The 20,283-nt window shown below is 40.7% G+C and overlaps 1 protein-coding gene across 1 annotated transcript in view; it reads right to left on the reverse strand.

Annotated features, from left to right (window-relative positions):
* Positions 1–1,167: 1,167 nt before the first annotated feature.
* The window catches only part of kctd16b (potassium channel tetramerization domain containing 16b), a 67,524-nt gene continuing 48,408 nt past the window's right edge, over positions 1,168–20,283 (reverse strand). Inside the window, exon 2 of the mRNA XM_029447831.1 lies at positions 1,168–4,721. Coding sequence (XP_029303691.1) covers positions 4,258–4,721 — 464 coding nt within the window. The 3' untranslated portion in view covers positions 1,168–4,257. The remainder of the gene's footprint in view (positions 4,722–20,283) is intronic.

Consider the following 20,283-nt stretch of genomic DNA (forward strand, 5'->3'; position numbering starts at 1 on the left):
ATCACTTCGCTTAAACTGGGCTGGATATGAACAGCACAAGACTAACTACTGCAGATGTCATAACTTTACAAAGAAATATGCAAAAAGCTATGCAGCAATTCTCTCTTGACTTTCACCTTTAACATAAATCCTGTTTATTCAAACTGTTTACTGTGTTTGTATCATTTGGCCAGATACTAATTGGACTACAAAAACACATTTTATGGGTAAAAGGATAACAAATATTGATACAGTATTTAACGTCTGCATGCTGTTCTCGGAAAGCTTGAAGAAAAAATCAAACGTAGGCAAACTATCATCTGGCCAAAATGCTCAAATTCATCTTTTTCCTCCTATATTCATAAGCGGTATGAAGACCGGCATACATGTAACTTTTAATCATAAGTTCTTGTTGTTTGTAACTGGTCAGCGTGTACTATCATTTTTTTTTAAACAGAAAATCTGTGAAGAAGTGAACACCAGGAAAACTAACAGGGAATACAATACCTGTACAAAGTTTTATATATACAGTATAGTGCAGTCAGTTTTGTTGTTACACGTTGTTATGTATTTACTCCAGCACATGGGATTTAAAGTGTGATGTGATCGTGATGTTCTGTCTCAGCTTTAACTTGTTACAATTTGGTTTGCAAATCATTTACTGTCAACTCTGTCAGGCCGATGCTGCAGAGGTATTCACTTCTTGCTGCTTTTAGGGGCTTCGTGCCTTCAGTCTGGTCCTTAGCAGTAAAGCACACTGATCAGTTGGATCAAGTGGCTCACTTGGCTGGTCAAGTGTTTGGCCATAACAAGTTGCCCTTATGCTCAGAATTGTTGTCGCGCTGCTTTCCCCCCTCCTTATAAGTGTGCGGAGAAAGGGCTGTGAATCTCACACTACTCACCCAATGTAAACACCTTCAAACACAGTTAGAAGCTGAAAGTCAGCACTTTCACCTCGTAGTCATTTCATTTCAAATCCAATGCTCTGCACAGAGCCAGAACAACAAGAACCACATCATTGTCTCAACACTCTCCAACTGCACTGGAGAGAAACAAACGCTTCAGGGTTACGGTTGAACAGTTTGTACCTTTTTGAGTTTTGAACAAACTGTTCTTTTTGTTTTGTTTTATAAGGCCTGAATATATATATATATATATATATATATATATATATATATATATATATATATATATATATATATATATATCTTTAGATGTATTGATTGCAATTCTGCATTGCTGAAATATCTTAGCACTGTCAGACAAATGTGCTGACATCCAGTTTATGACACGGTTTTCTCGGAAAGCAGGTAGCTTATCATTTGTTATAGTGGTAAATATATATAATATGTTATAGGTGTGTATTATATTTCCCCCCCCTTGTCCCTGATGGCCCAACACTCTAAGTGTTAAAACAAGAATGGCTGTATTACATTAGCGTCAGTCTACTGCATCACTAAAAACAATGTAGCAGCAGCACCTCATGGATTTGCATGTTATATACAGAGTATAATACCTTATTCTGTTTAGGTATGAGTTATGGTGTTTATTTACATATAATGTGTCAACTTCAGATGAATGACTTTAAAATGAAAATGTAATATCCCAGCAATGTAGAAAAATAAGTCGTATTCATTGTATTGATATGAGGAAAATGGTTGGTTTGTATCTAGCACCTATTGCAACCATATTAATGTGTACTATAATAAACCACAGCAGACATATGGGCACCACTGAAGATACTATAACTAGAAATGTCTCACCACCCATGAACCACTTGAATACATTATATGGGCAACATAAGGGCATTTGCTAAGCTATTAATTTAAAGGCCTTTAGATAGAAAAATAAGTATAATAGAAGATTTATTTTTCAATTGTCCATTTCTATTAACATATAAGGGATATTTTTGATTAAACTGATCTCTGAATAGGTTTATGCTGTGCATATTTTATTCTTTTGTGCGTGTGTGCTTTTAGTTTACCTTTACAAACTAAAAACCTTGTGCTGTGTAAAAGCTCTGATTGTTTATAAAGCCCATTCTTCTGCACTTTCATAAGCTGCAATAACAATAAATAATGAGAAGCTTTAAATCTGTGAAAATGCTTTCCGCAGCTTCCTCTTTTGTTTTCTTTTATTGTCATTCTACTACCAAGAAGGTCATTCTGAACTTCCATCTATACAAGTCACTTCATCACGATTCACAACTTTCTAACCTGAAGTACATCTTTCTTCGCATTTATCTATCACGCTATTCATAAATACCAAGATATTTACCTGAAGCTGCGTTTAACAAACACGGTTCTGAAAGCAGTTTACTAACTGTATCAACTATTTCCTTTTATGGAAGCATGAACTAAATCGGATCAAATTTGTCTCGTACTTTGAACATAATGACAGTTTCCTCCCACATTACTTTGGACAGCATGCTTTTATTTTTTTGCCCCTCACAGTTAAAGTTAGATTTTCTTTTTTAATATATTTGAATATTGTGAACTCTAATTCTCACTGCATCATGTAGTTGTTTTTGACAATTAGCTGTACAATATGTTGAATTATTTTAACATATGTTCTGTGCTTTACACACATCTCTCCTAAAACAGAGATTGTCATGTCAATATCATCAACTTGTTTAAATAAACAATAAACTAATCTGGCAATGATTGTGTTAAATGGCATTTATCATCCTATTTCTCCATTTAAAACATCACTAAATGTCTGTGTGCTTTTGTCATTTGCAGTGGTCGCCAATTTAATTAGCACTCATCATAATTTCTAAATCGTTCTGATAGTCACACGACTGTATAAGTAGTTTTCCTTGAATTGCACTGTTTTAAAAATAGCTGTCTGCCATCTGTGTTCCTGTAACCACATCACAATACAGAGGCGGGTGTACATAAATGCATGAATGAATAATGGCATTAAATGCGCGACCAGTTTATCTTTGTTAGCGGGCTACAATAATAACTGTAAACAAGAACCACATCTATCAGCTCTTTCACCGGAACCTATCATCAATACCTATCGATCACCGTGTCAGCAGTGAGGGTAGAGAGCATCCGTCTGTGTCGACAGCTCAGCTTGTGTAGCGATCTTGTCCCATTCCGTCTGTATTTACTGTCGGTGTCATATTGAGCCTGCGTTAAATGAACTCACGATTGATCACTTTCTATGTGGGAATGAAGGGATGGTCGTTTTGGTAAAGTAATTGACCAACATGCCTATGGTGTAAATGGAAAAGTGTGTGTGTGTGTGTGTGTGTGTGTGTGTGTGTATAGGTGTGTTACAATGTGACTTTTCTTTATTGAACCTCTCTTTATTGTACTTCCCCATGGTTTGGCCATCAAATCAAATCCTTTACTCTTTTACTTATCCTTCGTACAGTAACCTGGCAATTGCAAAAAATCAACGCAATGCAAGGTTGTGTTATTCACTTGGGCTACGTTTGCAATATAACTGATATTAGAAAGAGGAAATTAATTGTGCTGCTGATGAAATTGTACCTCCTCTCGCCTCAGAAGTGATCAAATGCTACCTTAAAATTAAGTAATTGACCTAGCTGTTTACGCCACCGTGGCAGCAGAGAGCTCTGGGTGTATTTATAGTGAGAGCACTGTCGGGACAGCATGAATTATTAATGGGTCCTGATGCAGATTTATCTGTGACCTCTAGGCCACCTGGGTGCGAACACACACACACACACACACACACACACACACACACACACACACACACAGACACACACAGACATACACAGACACACACACACACACACACACACACACATTCATATACTAAATCCAGTTGTCTTTGTGGACTAAAACTGTGGCTCCTGTGATGGTTTTCCAGGGAGATTATGACAGATGACAGTGCGTGCAGTCCAGTAACCCTCGATAACCCCCATTGTAGCCATGAGCGACCCTTCAGTTGGTTTATCGACGTCTTTCGTCCACTTGAATTGGTCCTCAGGGATAAATTATTCAAAGCTCTGAAGCATTCAGCAAGGTACAGCACATACTTACAGTACATACAGTTGGCCTAAACTACATACACACACATACGCACTACATACGTCAATAAGAGAACAGTCCGATTTGTATGCTTCTTACTAGCTTCTGTGTAGACTTTCAACCTACTGGCATGAAGGAAAAGTTCCCGCAAAAATTGGATTCGAATGAGTTTATTGTAATCTCCCTTTTGTTGCAAAGGTCATGATCAAAAAACATGTAAACTGATCCTTGGCCTCGTGTGTCTGCTCCCTCTGTCCTGCGTGCTGGCTCAGAGGCGGTACTTTCTCAGCAGGTCGGCTTGCCACATGTACTTCCTCTCGGGGAACCTCTCCGGGATCTTGATCTTGCGGAAGTCTTGAATGCACTTATCCAGCTCCTCCTCGGCCGTCATCTTCTCTTTCGCCGGCCTTTTCTTGCAGGTGCTGGTGTCGCGCGAGCTCGCCGTGAGCGTGCGAAGCAAGTCACTCTTGCGCCGCTGTTCGGACTGCTGGAGTATGGCGATGGGGCCCTTTTTCAGCGGCCTGTCCAGGGTTTGGACGTTGGCGTGGGGGTGTGACTGGCGGCTGACTGGGCCGCAGATGACTGTTCCCTGGGGTGAGCTGGCTTCTGACTGACTCTCAGAGCTGGAGGTGGAGAGCTCGTTGAAGGATGTGCAGCTCTCGCCCTCGCCGTCGCCCTTGTGGTTCTTGCAGCAGCAGTCGCATGGAGGGGAGGACCAACGTGATGGACCACCTGGTAAGATATAGAAGCAGAGAGAAGAAGCTAACATTAGTTCATGCACAGCTATTGTTTCCACCTTTTCTTCTTTTCTGGGTCATGACAGAAGAACGAGACAGTGACACAAAGAGAGCCACAATTTAGTCAGACAGGAGAAGAAAGGCAAGTAAGAAGCACTGAAGACAGACAATAAGAACAGTCAGCTGACGCCAAATGCCTATCACCTAGAACAAAGTGATGTGACATCACAGACATCTGGCTTGCTTCCAGTCTAATTATGGAAGTGAGCTGGCGGACTGTGTGACAAGCCTATATTGTTCAGAGAACTACCCTCATAGATCCACGCTGTCACATGAAACAAGTGGAAGAGCTAAGACCATTTGCAAACACACATCGAAGGTCCAGGTGTACATGCTATAAATGTACTTATACAGTAAAACACTGAAGTGCTTCTTTTTAATGAAGGAGGAGCCACAGCAGTACAAATTTAATCATTCTTAACTTTGCAAAGTTTTTTAACTGCACAAGGACATATTGTAGCAATATTGGTACAGATGAACAATGTCTATCAAGTTATTGAGGAATAGAGCCTGGAATGTGGAGCTTAATGCTGCCCCCATCACCAGCCAACTTATTCAAATCAACATGACTGGAAAAACAGTTTTAACCCAAATATAGATGTTAAATTGAAACATAAACTTCAATGAGAACCAGACAGTATTGATGTAGGGATGTGCAGGTCAATAGATGTCTATGTTACATACTGTTTCAGCTGCATTCAAATTAAAATTATATTTCAATTTATAACAGGTCCTAACTTAGATGGCTTAGATTAACAGTATTTAAGAGAAACAGACTTTGAAACCTTTTCTTTCCTTCACATTTTACCCTCTAAAATGTTTTGTAATTCTGTGCAATGCCTGGAATTGAAGTGGCACAGGTCAGAGGAGAGTTTCTATTGAACTGCTTTTCTCTCAAACATACGCTAAGTAGACTGGAGTACCACAACGGCTTTCACCTGACCTGAAGCTCAGCGAGCAGGAATGTGTTTAGAAAAAGTTTTCAGTGTTGATGAAGTTGAGGCGGCTGCCCAGAAGTTGTGGCCTCGACCAATAACGAGACAAATGCAGTGATCCGCGATCACAGCTGAAAGGAATCAATTGCCCAGCCTACCCTCTGTGTGTACAGTGAAAGGATGAAAGACTCACAGGAAACAGTTCAGCACCACACCTCTCACTGCAGGAGGAAGCCATTTATTTTTCATGCTAACCTCCTGAATAATTGAAGATATATCTGTTGCTGATGGACTCCACTCTGTTTAGAGAGGAGAGGGATCAAAACCCTTGAGGCCAACACACACACACACATGTAACGCCCCCCCATTCTGATTTCGAGCCCCGCCTCCTCACACAAAAGCGCAGGCTTCCGCTTTTGATTCATCCTCTCTACTCCATCAAATAGTACCATCGTTTCTTTTCATGTGCTGCTCAGCATTCCACTTCAAACGAGATAGTGCAAGACTATAAATAATGCTGCTTAAAATAAATGCCCCCCCCCCCACCCTGCTTTTACTTCTGTCCTCAGCACCATATTTGGCTTGTTTATAGAGAGGCAGCAGAACAGGAATCCATTCATCCAAGCAATGTGTGTTCCTCGCAGTACCGCTCATAAACAGCGTATCGTAACTATATTTATGTGCAGTATAAATAGAAGAAATATTTCTTGGACAGCTTTGACACCAACTGTTATTCCAAACTGCAGGACTGCACGCACACACACACACGCACCGCACACACACACACACACACACACACACACACACGTACACACACACACACACACACACACACACACACACACACACACACATACACACACACACACACACATACTCACACACATACACACACACACCCTTTGTCACTTATAGCAGATCTGGATCTCTTTTAATTGCCACACTGGCATTTACAGCTTTTACAAGCACAGAACAAGAAATTACCCTATCATGTTATAATAGTGTGATTTTAAGGCACACACACACACACACACACACACACACACACACACACACAATTACAAATGTATCGGCCTCATGCTAAAAATAAGTGTTCGTTATACAGTTGCAAGATAGAGTACGTAACCCCATGATCTATGCAATTATGTCTCTTCCCAACCCTTTGTTTAGGGACACATGAGTTCATTTATGTCACTCTGAATGAATAGCTAGCCCCTCTGATCGATGAGACGCAGACTCGCAATTGGTGTTTTGAAAAATGGCCCCAGACTCCGGTGAATTGCTAAATTTGCCAGTAGCCAATCTGCCTGTCCAAATTACACTAACACGATGAGACGGCTAAAGCTGCTGTAACAAATGTCTTAAAGAGCCTCTTTTCTTTGTGTGTGTGCGTGTGTGTGTGTGTGTGTGTGTGCGTGTGCGTGTGCGTGTGTGTGTGTGTGTGTGTGTGTGTGGCCTTGCATATGTACATTTGATATATGGCTTTCTGATGAAACTTAGTCATTGTATCCACCTCCATGTTGCTCAGTACACTAAGTGTTGACAGTGACTTGCTGCTTTAACCTAACAGGTATTGTGAACAGCTATTAGCCTCGCTAACACTAAAGACCAGGGAGGGATCTGATTCATCAGTTTTGACTAGAAACATTTAGCTTGGTGACGAATTCTCTAGCAAAACAATTCAATTGAGGACACCACTTACAGGGACTTAAAAATCCAACCAATGATAACTGAGATTTGTAAAATAAGTCATTGAGTAGTGTCTCCACTCTCAGCTTTACACAGTGATACTTTAATTATGTTCCCAAAAAGATACATCAGTGTAAAGTGTTGCTGCTTCGTGGCACATGGAGTTATGTTAGTGGTAAAACCAATCTGCTAATTGAAGAGGGAAGAAAAGTGTGAATGGGAAGACCTGCGTTTTTCTCGTCGGTATTTAAATAAGGCCATAACTTTGATTTTGCTATACACAATGCAATATTTTCAACAGTGTCAATTTCACATATTAAGAGTCAAAATGTTTGCCTCAAACATAATATTTCAGGCAACCCCAGTCCAATCTTTCCTCGCCGTAATTTATGATTTGCATTTTGGCAGTGTGCTCTGGAGCTTCAAAATGTACACTGATGGAGCTACCATAATTAAAGGTCAAGGTTTCAGAGTCTAAAGGCTATAGCTGCCACACAAACGGTTTGATTTGAATTATTCTGGGGAGAAATGATGCATCTTATTACTGAGCGGCCCAAAGGGTGCCTGCATCCATCACTCTAGGTGAATATTTATAACTGAAAGTTTGCTTCTTCTTCTGCACCTGAGGTCATTTATACTGCGGGAACTATGTTCATTTCCCCCGCATCATACCTGGGCAATCCACTTATGTTATGTTACACTTACATATGTTACGCGCGACCCTACCTCAGATAAGCGGTAGACGATGGATGGATGGATCTTATGGGACATGATTATTAGAAAAGGACAAACGTCCTAGTGATGGTCATAGACGAGGTATTTTAGCTCTCTAAATGCCAGGAATTTGACAGTTTCTCTCTATGACAGGTAGGTGACACTACTGAATGATGCGCTCACTCAAAAAAATAACCGAAGGTTCATTGTTCATACGAGTCAGGAGATATCTTGGGGACGAGTGTGTCTCCACTTCCTGTCAATCACTCCCACGTGCATGTCAGGAATTTTTGGAAAGATGTAAAATAAATCACTGGAGGCGAGGAGGTGTCGCAGGAGGTGCAGGAGGTGTTCTGCACCCTCAAATGCGGAAACAGCAGCCCAAAGGAAAGAGAAGTGGGCTTGATGCTGGAAGGCAGCAAGCTGAAATCGGGACCCTCAGGCTAAAATTGGACAAGAAAGTGCTTCAGGAGCACTTGCCTTGAGTCTTCAGTAAGGCACTTAATCCCCAACCTGCTCCAGGGACTGACAGAAAAGACTGTGGTTGTACTGAGCTGCTCCTGGGTGAGATTGTGTTTAACTGTATAGATTTGAGGCAGGGTAAAAGCGCATTAATAGCAAACCTATAGTACCTGGAATATACAAAGATTCAGTCCTAATAAGTGATTTAGTCTCACATACGGTCATAAACATTTCTTCATTAAAATACACACTCCCTGACTGTGTTTGTGACGTATGTTTCTTTTATGTCTACTTTCAGATTAAGTAACAAAAGGTAAAGAAAAGAAAGAAAAACTTTTTTGTGGCTCTCTGCTAGTTAGTATGTGTTCATGCACATACATCAGCATGTATGTGTAAATATATCAAAGTGTGTATGTATGGTATAGCTTATGTAGCATGTTGAGAATAAGGTCAGACTTTCCTTCATGCCCGAGTGCATTATTGTCTGGTTGTCTGTGCACGTGGGAATGCGTACGTGTACATGCACATGCATGTAACATGTGAAAGATTATGCATCATAACCAAGAGACTGATGTAGGTCAGTTTGTATGCTTCACTGCAACTTCTTGTCCTCCACATACATCATACATGTTGTAGTGTGGCGTGTGTGTGCGTGTGTGAAGTGTGCACCAACAGCGTGTGTGTGCACGCCTGTGGTCATCCCTCAGTGTGTAAGTGACATTGGCCTTGGAACTATTATCTGTATGCCGTCGGGCAGAGAAAGGGAGGCTGATGTCAGGTGGGGTTCCCATTCGTGTCATCAGAGGTGTCAGACTGTCGGCTGTGCCTCTGGCCAGCATCACTCAGCGCACACACCCTCGCTTTGTGCGTGCGTGTGTGTGTGTGTGTGTGTGTGTGTGTGTGTGTGTGTGTGTGTGTGGCGTTACTACTGTAACGCCACACACACTACTGTACTGTATGTGCAGCAGCTGATTCATTTGATCCCATGTTGTTTCTCTTACAGGGAGGTGGGCAGTAGGTCTGGCTGAAGTCTAATGACTGTCACATGCTATTACAAACACACACACACACACACACACACACACACACGCACACACAATGCTTCCTGACAGGTGCTCCAGGCACTGATGTATTGATCTCAGCAGGGACCTTCACAACTTGTGTTAGCTCTGGCGAGTAAAAAGACCTGGCTGTCTCACACTCCACTCACAATTGAAAAGAATACACACACACACACACACACACACACGCACACGCACACACACACACACACACACACTAAAGAGATCACACACACACAATCAGTACAAACCTAATTTTATATCCACATTTATAACATCCATCATCTATCATTTCTTCACATCAGCCACTAATCAAAACCCTGACATTAAATAGAAATTGGAAAATGTCATGTTATTTTGTTGACTGTTACCACGATGGCTGACGTCACACTTAACATACCTGCAGAATAAGCAGATAGCAGAATTCTCTCGGGCGAGACTTTCTCTCCTTTGCTAGGATTAGCAGAATTTTGCCCCAACCACTGACCTATCTCTAACCATACTACCTATGAACATAAACATAAACGTTTGACTTGTGAAGTGTGTGTCCATCAGTACACACTGGAGGTAAGCACTGACTGAGAACATCAGGAAGCGTCTTTCATTGTGTTATCTTCTTGAATCCCCATTTTATATGAAACACCTCAAACAACTCATGCAGCACGATTCAACTCTTTTGTTCTCAACATATTGCAAGCAGACTCATTGTGTTGGGTTATTGTTGGGGAAAATAAATAATTATGTTTCGTTATTGAGTTGAGTTTCAAAACAAGGGAAAGGCTACAACTGATGGAGTGCGTGGTGGTCACGCAAACGTGAAAGGACTTTTGACACTTGACTGAGTAGATAAACACATGCACAGCATTCATTTCTCCGCTCTTCTCTCTCTATTTTTTCATTATTTTTTCTTTCCTTCTCTGTTTTTTTTCGTCTGCACTTTTCCACTGTTTCTCTTCCTCTCCCCGTATATCTCTCCCTTATCATTCTACTCCTAATGCCTGTATCGATGGGTTGGCGCATCAATGGAAGTGTATGGACGATTGCCTTCTGATTGATTTCTGTCATACAGCCTCTCAGCACTGGGAGGCTGTTCACCGGAGATAAATGATGCTGGCACAACAAAAGCAAATAAACCTCTTCTATCCATCACTCAGTTGTTTTCTGTGTCCCACCTCGACTCTGCCACTGCCTCGCTCCCTACACCTTCTGTCTCTTCCTCAGTCTCTCCCATTCTTATTCCGTCTTTCCCGCTCAGATTGAGGTTTCGCACTTCTTCTCTATCCATTAGTCATTTTCTATTTTTTCTATTTCCTACTTTATTTTTCAGTGTATTCTCTCTCTGTCTCTAACTTTCTGTTCTTCTTATTTGCTTAATTTCGGCAGCCCTAATATAAGGTTCTGTTTCCTTAACCTTTCTAATGCATTAGTTTAATCCATTTTTATAGTTGAATTTTTACTGAACAAACAACAGATTATATCATTTATAATTTCTGGATATAATACAATTTAGCTTAAAGATTTGTGTCATCTGATTCAAGCAAAAATAATGTAAGAACTATATGCAGTCCAACAGTTGTTACAAACCATCAACGTTTATTTATGATGAGGTGTTGCATTTAACTTCTTCTTCTATCCATCCCCCTGAACTGGCCTCTTCTCATCTACCTCTATTCAATCGTTGTGACACACTGTCCTCAGGTGGATTTATATGACATTTAAACACAATTCAGCATGTGGCTATAAAATACCAAATGAACATTTATTTCTCCCTCTAAACATCTATGACTCTGGCCGAACATTAACCTTCATCAGGCACTGCACCAAAGGTCAAGAGGCCCAAAATGTGTAATACATTAATGTCTGTGCCTACCTGTCAGCTGCTCCACATACAGTTAATTGTCCGTACAAATAGTTACCTGTCTACATCTATTCTATCAATACACAACAGTTGTGTAAATCCCTGTGTATGTATGTCCTGATATTGACTTGGCCTTGGTTTCATATCAATAATGCTGTACGTCCATGTATTTATGTTCTCTTGTCTTCTGGATAAGAATGGATCACACTATAGCACATAAGGTCTTTGTCAAAGGGTGCCATAACAACATAAAATGATCAAATATGAAGTACAAGCTCCAAATCATACATACAGATTATACTGTATTTGACAATCAGAATACTAGTGGATTTGATTAATTACCATAGTTTATTGAATACAATTGAAACTCAATAATTAATGGACTCAACCCTCATATGCTATTACTACAATCCCAAGTAGTGTTGCGATGATATGACTGAGTGTTTAGTCTGCACGACCAAAAACAAAATGAAAGACAGAAAGAAAGATAGAAAGAAAGAATGTGTTGCTCCCTTGAGCATCAGAGCGATGTGTAGCACCATAGAGAATCAATCAGAAAAGAGGGAAAATGAGACGCTGGCTGTACCCTGTGTGATTTTCTGGGCATATGAGTCTATTTTCTGGTTCAGAAGTGATGTAAAATGGATTTTATTTGAGTTCAAAAGCTCAGACAAATGCTCTCTGGTCCATAAAGTCAGTCTTATTTTATTGTTTGCAAAGAACCTCCTGCAGCACATTGACACAACTTGAAGTAATCACAGTTTAAACGTAATAAAAATGTGATAATGTGTTTATCTGTGAGGAGATTATCTTTTATTTTATTATATCTTCCAGGGCAAAGAGAGGTCAAAAGAACGGCAACTTAAGTTGGCAGTAATTTAGAGTCTTGCCCAAGGACGCTTCAGCATGACAGATGTTGCTTCAGTCAGGACTCTGAACCTGTGGGAGCCTGTTGTACATCTCAGCTGTCTGCCCTTTAGCTGTGGGAAGAAGTTTGGTCGGTCAGATATTGATTGAACTGTCCCTGGCCCTGGGAATGAATTCTAGACAAAGATGTCAGCTGCCAAATAAAAATTCAGCATATTGAGAATGCAAGAGGCGCCTGTTCCTAAGCAGATTGTTGGTTCCAGCTATATTTGCAAGGTTGGCATAATAGATAATGAAAATGAAGCATTTCTTATCCCTCCCCCTTCCCCTCTCTCTTCTCCTCCGTGTCTTTCTCTTAATGCCGCATAATTAGTCCCTCACAAGGCAGCGTGAAATCATGTGTTTGACTGTTCATCATAAAGCAGCCACTTCGTTTAAGCCAACTTGTTCTCAGCGCTATATTTAAAGGTGCAATGTGTAAGATATGGGCAGAATTTTAATTTAAAACATAAACTAACTTTATCAACAGAATGGGATGGAAGTGTTGAAGAGATATCTACTGAAAATGAGCACGCTAGCTGACTAGCGTAACTGACTACGTCCTGTCTTGTAATACCACTTGTTCCTCTAGAGGCGATAGTGAGTCACTGTAGTGCTAGTTCTCCCTCAGTCAGTCTAGAGAACAAAAAAGTAAAGCTGCCCTGACACGAGCGGACTGGATGACTTATCAATAATACATCCATGATCCTTGTACATTTGATCGTTTGTTTAGACTAAATTCAAAAAGGCAGAAACGAGAAAACAACTCTCACCCTCGCCTTGTCCTCACTGCCGCCAGGAGAGACGTTAGAGCGCTAAGAGGCTCTGGGAGACGGACACACCTCCGTTTGGCAGTTAGCAGTTTGAATTCACCCAGAATGGATCTAATCCAGGTGGGACTCGTCGCTTGATGGACAAACTTTCTGTTGCTTCCATTACAGAGGTGAGACCCAGCGCTCCACTAGCCCGCTGTGACACCAGTGCTGGGGGGATTTCGCCGACCTAATCCGAGCCTCCACAGTTGATAACTGAAGATCGCTCCCCCGCTGTGAAGCAGTAAAACTCAAGTCGTTCCCTCGTCTCTGCCACCCCGGACCCAAGCCAATAAACAAACTATCAAAACGTAATGTTACACGGACCGTACAGCCCCCAGTTAGTGCCACAGTAAACACACAGATGGCTCAGCCACACTAGAAGATCATAAGATAGCAGGTGTTACTTTCACTGGCTCTCAGAGTTTCCGTAGTTGGATGGGTGGCTGGGAAATAATCGTATCAACACGAGAAGAGAGAGTTAGATATCTATAGAATACAATGCAACAAAAAAGAGAATAACTTAGAATACACTACTACAACCTAAATATAAACATATGACAACATACTATAGGAGGCGTTTTCAATATGGCTGTATTTAGAGTGTTTAGAGCCAGTATCAGAGGTGAAATGTTTCCCCCTTTTCTCTATTGAGTAGGTGGCTCGGTACACGCTGCACCTTTTTAGGGGTGAGTGTGCTCCTGCATTCACGCTTGTTTTGTTTTGTGTGCCTGCTTGAGTGAAAATGCATCTCTTCCCTGCAAGCAGGTGTTACATTTTGCTTCCGAGAGTGACACTGTGTGGTGACAGGAGTTTCCATTTCTGGCAGCACATTTCTTTTCATCTTACTGTCTCTCATTCTTTCTGTGTATTGATTTTCCCCACACATCTTCCACCCCTAGTGTCTTTACTGTAAATCTTAGTGTTGCTTACGAAGCCACAGTAATCTAAAACAGTATGTCTATAAATGTATGCAACACATGCCAATGCATGTATAATTCACCATGTTGCAGAGGCACACTGGCAGGCTTTTTTTCCCCTTAGAGATTACAAGAGGTACTTTGGCAAATTGGCGCACGTTCTGAGAACAAATGTGATACCACTGCACACTATTAGTGGCAGGGGAGGTGGAGAACAGAACGAGACGAAGAAGCTGCAAAACAACATATAAGCTAAAAGAGAGTCGGTCATTTTCTAAAGTATGCTTTAAAGTTCTAGATGATTTGAACATGAAAGAAAATGTCCCATTAATGTCTGACATACACCAGAAGTTCCCTAATTGTAACGATGGGGACTTGCATAGTTTGAAACTCTTCAGAGTAGCTGTGCTGATGCAGACACAGTGACATTTTCCTCTTGAAGACCAATCCTGCTGATTACTAATCAAGCCTCTTCTCGCAATTTTCAAAAAGTTTCCGTTTCAGAGTTTCTTTTTGACAGGCACTAGCCTCTGTTGGTATTCATTAATAATACTTGCAAATGATCACTTTCAACCTAACGAATCCAGACTGCTAACATTCATCATGATGCAAATTAATAATCCTTCTCTGAAAAACCACCAACTCTGGTCTGTCTCTAGCAGCTCACACTGAGCGCCAGGCCCTCAGCGCTCACACTGTTACTGTTCTCCTCCAACATGTATTAATATAAGCAGGCTAATTAAAAGAAAAGTTGTAAATATGAAGTCTAAAGCTGTAGCATTTCTTCCATAAATTGTAGAGATGAATTAGTAGCTTTTTCTCCTTATTTGGTCATTCAGAATACATACATACAAAGCAATGTCACAGCCAGCAAGACTTGTTGTTATTGCAGAATAATACATGGTTATTGCAGCCATACATAAAATATGTATTGATTATCAATAAACACACAATTGTCTTGCATTGTTAGTTTGTATTTTGGCTAAGGGGTTCTGTAATTTTGTCTCCATATCTATTCACAACTATCCATCAATCAATCTTACATCTAATATTTCTCCATTGCTACTTAACCCATCCATTTATTAATTATATGTTTATCTCTTCTTACATCTTGATCCCTCAATGAATTTGTGACAGCAAATATTACCTAAAATATTTGTAAGAAGAATGATAAATACCAACAAAACATTGATGCAAATGGTTAAAATGAGAGTTTACAAAATGCTGTTGAAATTATAAAAGCGGGTGAGAAAAATCTATAAATAGCAGTTACAGCATCTCCATCTGCAGTTTACCTGGAAAGTTCCCTTTTTTTTTTTTACTGATTTCAAATATTCATGTGTGAATGTGACTATGTCCCCCATGGGCAAACATGGGTGATTAATGGGAGCCTCTGACCAGGTGATTCTTTACAGTGAGAAAAATAGAGTGGTTTTTAATCTGAAAGCAACCAAGCGAGCAGCCTGAAGCAGCTCGAAATGTTGGCAGCAGTCGAAGGAAATACAGACCACACATGCAGCAGAGTGCTGCGTTATCAATAAATAACATGACTTCACTCTACAGTCGGGGTGGAAGGTGTAAAGAGAAGAAAATATGGCAAGTTCTAAAAAGCGGATTTAGCCAAATTTCCACAACTAGTATTGGTATGATTTTGAAACATTATTTAATTGGGGAAAAAAGCTAACCAAAAGTATGATTTATGTGGTCGTGTTAAAATGACAAAACATTAAAAAATAAAACATGTACACAGAAATATACACAGTGTCCGGTGATAATTTATCTATAATGTCAGCATCAACAAACTGTAATCGGCAAACAATCGCACAAGCATTATCACTGCCCAGCAGAGCGCTCACCAGCCACTATCTCTGTTCCTCTGTCACACACGTTCACTCATTATCCATCTGTTAAACACACACACACACACACACACACACACACATACACGCTTGGGAAGGTTACTTTCAAAACTGTAATTGCTTACAGATTACTGAATGTTTCCTCATGACAGTAATAATCCCAACACTGATGGTTTCAGTCATATCTGGAGGTTTGCAATTCTGTTTGCAAACTCTGGAGTCTTAGGTTAAACGGTGCTCTGTTTCATTTTAATTCCACCGTTATCATCATCTGCAGGATTTATCATCCATTTTTCATCTTTCATAAGATTACTTCATTAATTCTTTTTTCTTTTCTTTTTTCATCATTAGCAAAATCAAGCCTTCTCGTCTCTCATTCTTTTCCTTCTTCCCTTTGGTCACTATCAGTCTCATTTTGTTCGGTTTCCATCATCAATTCTCAATCAATCTCCACCTTTTGTCTGCTCAATCTGTCATCTGACTCCTGTTACCCTCTCTGCCGACATAATCGAGTGCCTTTGCAGACTGCTCTCTCTCTCTCTTTTTTTTTCTTTCTCTCTCTCTCTCTCTCTCTCTCTCTCTCTCTCTCTCTCTCTCTCTCTCTCTCTCTTCATAATAACAATAATGAGTGTCAGCATTGACCTGCCCCTTAGATCCATGAACCAGTACCCAGTATAGTCTGTAAATGATGCACAACTTCAATTACATACAGTACGAACCCTCCTCAATATATAAAAACCATACTTCCTCAGAGGGCCATGTGTCAGTTATACCTACATAGTGGTAGTAGTAGTCTTGTATTCAACAGTATGCAAGAACATGTTCAACACGAATCACAGCTTCCCCTTCTCACACTTTTAGACATCTTTATCCACGAGACTGCGACTGACTGGTGTTTTTGTTTATTGTCATTCTCAGTAGGGAAAAGACACTGTTGTGCAGCAAAATCCCGGGAGGCAGGCTGTCTCTAAGCGGTAATGATAATACTATGTTCTGTTAATTAAGTCACACATCTTGTCCGTTGTAATGTAAGTCAAAACTTTCAAAACACTAGTGATGGCAGGACTGAGCCGCTTGTAACTACAAGGAGGTGAATGTATGGATAATGACAAAGGATTGTTGTTTGTTGGTGCTTAGTTTTAGTACTTTTTTTTTCTGTAATGGTATCTATGTCGTGTATGAACATGACAAATGTATTTTGTTGTTGGTGGATTCACTTCCACAGGAGATCATGAGTAGTCAACCACAGCCGCAAGTGGCTCCTTGAATTTAACAACTCATGGGACGGGCACTAAATTCCCCTGAGGAGTCTGCGACCAGACATCTCAAGTGCCTGAGCAGCGAATACGTCGACCATTTTGTGTCCTTGTGTGCCGACATGTTCATGCCTGAGGAGACGATGAGAAGTGGTGGACTGTCAGGAACAATCCAGGCAGAATATTAGATAATAATAAATTCTAAAAACAAATTGCCAAGATGACTTGTACCGCACCTCTGAATCAAAAGAAAGTCAAAGACCAAAGTTTATATCCAACATAAGCAATTCTGGATTTAGACAGAATCAATGTGGATGTCCGGGATGGATGGTTGGAGTGATGACAACATTGACTGAAAAGTAGAGGAATCAAAAGATTAAGAAAAGGCTGTTGTTGCCTCTGAAAGGTATACAGACTGAAAGGCGTCTGATCAATACAACCTTATCATGGTGTTAAATCCTCTCACGTCCTGGCAGAACTCTCTGTACTTGGCCTCTTTATCTCTGATTCCATCATGCTTTCTTTTTCTCTTGATCTGTTTTACTCTTTTTAAGCGGTCGGCCACATGCTCCAGAAATGTTTTCTCTACCGAGAGGAAGAGCTAAAAGGAAACAGATGCTATGAGCTCTGGAGAGATTTGGTCTTTTCAATTTAGGCGTTTAGGCATGGTTTTACAACGACACCAACTTCTGGTGTTGTCGATCTCCCTCTTTAGTGCTTCATCTCGTGCAGGCAGCTGTGAGAGTGCATGCTTATGAGAGTTTAACATCTCATACCCATGAACTCTGCAAGAACAAAACAATAAATGAACTTGAGAGTTTCTTTTCCCATTTTTCATTCCCCTCTAAGCATGTACTCTATGTTAAGTGCCTCAGTCTGGAGCGTCATCTGTAAAAGGCTCATCGCAGTTGTCCCATTTTACCTGGAGTATTCCCAGCAGGCAGGGTTTAAAGGGAACAGCACAGGACAGGATGTACAAGAAAAAAGCATGGCTGGTGAACCAAAAGCAATAGGATATTCCCTGAGGGGAAGTGACATTCTTTAACTAAACCTACTGTAAATCTCTACATGTTGATGCTTTCTCTTTCTCTGTCTCTCTCCAGCTACCGCACTAAGAGGCCCCTTTGTTCTTCATTTTCTCATTTATTTTGCAGCTTTTCATTTCTGCTTCCCTGCCAGTCATCTATTATGTTGCCCATTTGCAGGCATTTTGTTAAAACTAGAGACATTATTTTGTCTCCCTGTGTGGTCGCTCCGTTTTAAGTCACCACTGATTACGCTCGAGTGCCACTCACGATGAGATGACAAACGGCTGAGAAATGACGGATAAAAGAAAAAAAAGAAACAGCTTGGGCAACTAAAATCCCCATCATGCAAGTGGCTCTAAGTAATGTGTGTGTGTGTGTGTGTGTGTGTGTGTGTGTGTGTGTGTGTGTGTGTGTGTGTGTGTGTGTGTGTGTGTGTGTGTGTGTGTGTGTGTGTGTGAGAGAGTGTTAGTTTGCCTGTCTGGGCAGTTCATCAGTTTTACGCAAATTGTGAACAAATGGGTGTTCAACATTATTTCAAACATCATCATGTAGGCCAGATCTGATGGTGATAATGTCAGTTAGCGCAGTGACAGAGCCGGACTGCTGGTTACCAACCATGGCAGTTCAAAGGCTGCACAGCTTTGAAGCAAACAGCTTTGAAATAGAGCTGGAACAGGAGCGGTTTTGGAGGACTACAAGCTCTGGACAGCTTCCCAGGGGCCTCATTAGGGACTATGCATGATGGGTAGATGGAGGAAGTGGGGCACAGCAACCAAACACACAGACACAACACAAAATCACACACACACAAACACACACACACACACATGCCGTTTCTCTCTGTCTTGCCCACACACATTCATACATACAGAGATGCAGCGAGGGGCGAGTGAGAGTCTTTGAGCATGACAGAGTGCAAAAGTAATTGGCAGTAAAGTGATGTGCTGTGTGCACCAAGCACCATGCAAACCAGTTCAGACAGATACAAAGAAAAAACATTTGAACGTGTCACTTGAAATTTCTTTACAGCAAATGCCAAAGGAGCTCATTGAAACTTAAATGTTTCGTACGCTATGTTGTTATTTTGTCAGTTTAGTTAATTCATTTCATGTGTTCTTGTGTGTGTTGATGGCTGCGCACGTGTATACATCTGTGTGTGCGCGTGTGTGTTGGGCCATTAGCTACAGCAGCTTTGGCTCATCGTGACTTTTAGAGCTTCTCCAGAGTTCAACTCACGCTAAGTGTCATTAAGGCACTCGTCTTTTAACGCAGCTGGCGTGTGTGTACGTTTCAGTTTGTGTGTGTGTGTGAGTGAGTGCGTGCGTGCGTGTGCATATACTGGGAGAAGGCTGTTTTTTTCCGACACACTACATTTAGCTTTTCTCCAGCTGAGTGACGGAGCTCCATATGGTGTCTCTCAGTTTCTACCTCACGCACCCATCACAATGTGTGATTTATTCTTTTTTAATAGGCAGGTCCCCATACACACACACACACACACACACACACACACAGACAGGACACACAACTCATTAATAATGCGGTAAAAAATAAAAGTAAAACAATGTCCCCCTGAAAAGTCACCATTTTCCTTTGAACGACCACATCCGTGAAGTCAACAGAGTAAGCAAATACCTGCTTTCTTACATACTGTCAAGAAAAAGTAATACTTTTTCTAATAAATGACTTGAAGTTGTTTTTGGCTCAGCAAGATGAAGCATGAGTGTTCAGTACCATTTGCTCACAATGTCAAAGATTAAATCCAACCCACATAATCATCTGTTCTCTTTCACACATAATCCATGTCACTCTTCACTTTCAGATATACTTGCTAAAAGACGTGTGTGCGTGAGTATTTCTTTGTTTGTATTTAAACAGGTTTCAAGGGAAATTATTTAAAATGAAAACTACTAGATTAAGACAAAACAAAATCTGGAAACTAAAAATTAATTTGTCCACTGTGGCTAAATATGTTAAATAAATAAAAAATGCATGTG

This window comes from Cottoperca gobio, chromosome 14 (genome assembly GCF_900634415.1).
Source record: "Cottoperca gobio chromosome 14, fCotGob3.1, whole genome shotgun sequence".
Lineage (NCBI taxonomy): Eukaryota > Metazoa > Chordata > Actinopteri > Perciformes > Bovichtidae > Cottoperca > Cottoperca gobio.